The sequence below is a fragment of the Octopus bimaculoides genome, chromosome 22, assembly GCF_001194135.2.
Source record: "Octopus bimaculoides isolate UCB-OBI-ISO-001 chromosome 22, ASM119413v2, whole genome shotgun sequence".
Lineage (NCBI taxonomy): Eukaryota > Metazoa > Mollusca > Cephalopoda > Octopoda > Octopodidae > Octopus > Octopus bimaculoides.
In genome coordinates this window covers 5,007,552-5,010,885 of record NC_069002.1, presented here as the reverse complement: position 1 = coordinate 5,010,885, position 3,334 = coordinate 5,007,552, and the positions used below count along the sequence as shown (strand labels likewise).

Sequence of the window (3,334 nt, the reverse complement as noted above, 5' to 3'; positions counted from 1 at the left end):
CTCTAGATGCATTCTTATTCTTCAAAATTCCAAGATGACGAAACCCCTTTGTCATGAGAACTGATTACTGTACAATGTCCCTTGAAAAGCTAATTTAAATAGCGAAAACCTGTTGGGACATTCATATAATATGTATATATTTATAAAAAGATATTAAACTATATGAAACGAAGGCATTTCTCTTCTACTTTTCATATTTTTTTCCTACATATTTTCAACTCATAATTTCGCCACTTGGTGTATACTGAATCTCCAGTATCTTTACACCTTGTATATTTTTATATATATACATATACATACATACATGTACATATACATACGTACATACATACATGTGTGTGTTTATATACACACACACACACACATAGGAAAATGTACCTAAGTTTGAAAAGCTTGTAATTGGTTCTTTTTTTCAAATTTAGGTGCATTTTCAACAACAAATTTTCGTATACTTTTCCTGTGGAAATACACCCCCTCTTTTGTTATATGTATATATTTATATATATATATATATATATATAAATATATGCCAGCATGAAAGGTGGACAAAAACAATAATGATGATGATGATATATAAGCAGAATAAAATCGATAACGAAGAGAGTATAGTTAACTTCTCATGGGAAGTGGAAAATCCAACATCTTGGACAGAAGAATCCTTCTTCAGAGAAAAATTGAAAGGAGAAAAAGTAATTTGAGACAGCAGTTTTTTTACTTCTGAAAAGCTGGATTTTCCACTACCAATGGCGATTATGTGCAATGCTTTTTTAATCGATATAAGTCTTGCCAGTGCGGACCAACACCAGCTTTTCTGAAATCTGTTTGATCAAAATATATGTACAAGAGTGTGCTGAAAAGTTTCTGGCTCTGACGGTATTGCGAAAGGCCTGGTTGGAGGCCCCAACCTTCCGAGTTCTATTACAAGGTTTAGAAAAACTGAAGGACTGCTGCAATGAGTGTGTGAATCTGAGAGGGGAATATGTTGATTAAAATCATAATTAACTGATCCTCCTGTATTTTCTTTTACCCAAAGCCAGGAACTTTTCAGCACCCCTAGTATGTATGTATATAGTAGAATTTGAACTCTAAGCATTTTGGCTGGCGTGCTAATGATTCCACCAGCTTGCCGTCTTAGCTTTGTATCTAAATATGGAAAACAATTTTTAAGTGCATTGGCGAGGCAAAATAAAACAAAATGCATTTGGGTTTTTATTTTGGCTCTTTAGGTTCTGAGTTCAAATCCTGCCACAGTCAACTCACCGTTTCATTTTTCCCAAAAGGAGTTTGATAAATAAATTCAAATACCAGTTATATAGTGTGGTGGATACAGTTGACTGGGACCTTGCAGTTATGTCAAAAACCATCATCATCATCATCATCATTATCACCATCATTATCACCATTATTAAAAGACAAGCAAGTGTGAAGCTGATTCCAAATCCCGGTTTCAATACCTGCTTAAAACCACTTTACACTAATGCTCCTTCTCCTTCATCTTCTCTTTCTCTCTCTCACTCTTTCTCTCTCTCTCTCTTTCTCTCTCTCTCTCTTTCTCTCTCAATCTCACTTGATTTATACAACCATTATTATTAGGATATATTATTGTAGTTGTTGTAGTTAATCTCTGAGTCAGTCCCGTCAAAGCACATTTATGATCAAAAGCAATCTAAATGTGAACATCCTATTTTGTGTTGGGTTTTTTTTTTTGTTTAAAGTTTTTGTTAATTTTTTTTTTCTCTATTTGTTCTTCACGCTGCTCCAGCTTAGCCACAGTCCAACGACTGAAACATTAAAAACAATAATGCAACTCAAACTATATTATCCAATGTGTCCTTCCCATCATAAGATGAGAAAATAGTATTTGACTACAATTTCCAGCAGGTCATCTGACCTTGCAGAGGTCCTCTCATTGGCTAATTGTTATATTATCATTGTTGTTGTTTTTCTTGTTATCAATCTTTTCTTTGTCCTTTTTTTTTTTTTTTCATATTTTTGCAGTGATTTATGTATTACTGTTTTTGTAATTTTATTCATTTATCTATTTATTTTCAATTTTGTTTGTACTGACATACTTGATAGTCCGAGATAGACACTGGTTTCACTTCTGGTTTCTGCGCAGTCTCAGGTTGTTGAGCAGCAACTATAGAATCCTTAATCGGCTCCGAATAACATTTGTCAAATGACATCAGTTCAGAATATTGACTTTCTAATTCTTCAGAATTTTTTTTAACATTATTAAGAGTTTCATAGTCCCATGTTTTGAATTTTTCCTTATTCGCTTCTGGTTCCTCCTTGCACATATTGTAGAAATTCAAATGATCGTACATCTTGAATGCGTTGTTATCCTGTGATGCGGAAACAGTCAAGCACTCGTATTCGCTTTCATTTGAGTCAGGCTTTGTGTTTTCGGCAAAGCTCTCATAGTCATTGTCGTCCTTCGCAAATTTTGTGTTTGTAATCGGAACCACTTCATATTGTAAATCCAAAAGCGAGTATTCATTTTCGTCTTTGTTAATATTCGAATAAGCACTGGTTGTGTTTTTGTTCAATGGCATCGGAACAGATTCATGCACGTTTTCATCAGAATTAGAAAATTCAGCCTCTAACTTACCAGTTTTGTTCAACATCGATTTCGGGTTAATCTGGTTAGAAATTACCCTCTCTAGCTCCTCTTTATAACACAGTATCCTAACATCAGGACTCTTCGGAGCTGAGGCGTCACTATGAATGGGTTTAATTAAACTAACGAGCAGAGCAACATTCTCAAAAATAACAGGGCCTTGACCAGGAGTAGTTTTAAACTGGAAATTACCTTCACCCGATTGACATTTCCGACCAGCTTCAAATGTAAAGGAATTAGCAGTTTTACCGTAACGCCTGATATATCGGTAAGGCCATTCATAATAAGTTATTTGTCTGTTTTTGTTGAGTAGTGAGATGCTAGATTTGGAAAGCAGCAAAGAGTAACTTCCAGATAAATTACATCGAACAGACACATCAGATTTGATAACTTCAACATCAAAATAGGCAGCTGCAAATAAAAAAGGAAAAAAAATAAAATAAAATAACATGAGACATTTTTTTTTTTTTTTTTTGTTTCAGTCATGTGACTGGACCCACTCAAAAGACCTTTTCGTTTTTTTAGCCAAACAGTTCAACCCAAGTACTTCTGTTTTCTTAAAGCCAGCTACTTAGTCTATTGGTGTCTTTTGATGGACTGTTCAATTACAGGGACACAAACGAACCAACATAGGTTGACAAACTGTGGCGGGAGCAGCCACGAACACAAAGACAGGCACACATAGATATATGCAAATATACATACATATTCTTT

The 3,334-nt window shown here is 34.5% G+C and overlaps 1 protein-coding gene across 1 annotated transcript in view; it reads right to left on the bottom strand.

Moving 5' to 3' along the window:
* Nucleotides 1-1,958: 1,958 nt before the first annotated feature.
* Nucleotides 1,959-3,334, bottom strand: part of LOC106874162 (docking protein 5) — a 3,224-nt gene continuing 1,848 nt past the window's right edge. Inside the window, exon 2 of the mRNA XM_014921787.2 lies at nt 1,959-3,031. Within this exon, the coding sequence (XP_014777273.1) occupies nt 2,049-3,031 (983 nt within the window). The 3' untranslated portion in view covers nt 1,959-2,048. The remainder of the gene's footprint in view (nt 3,032-3,334) is intronic.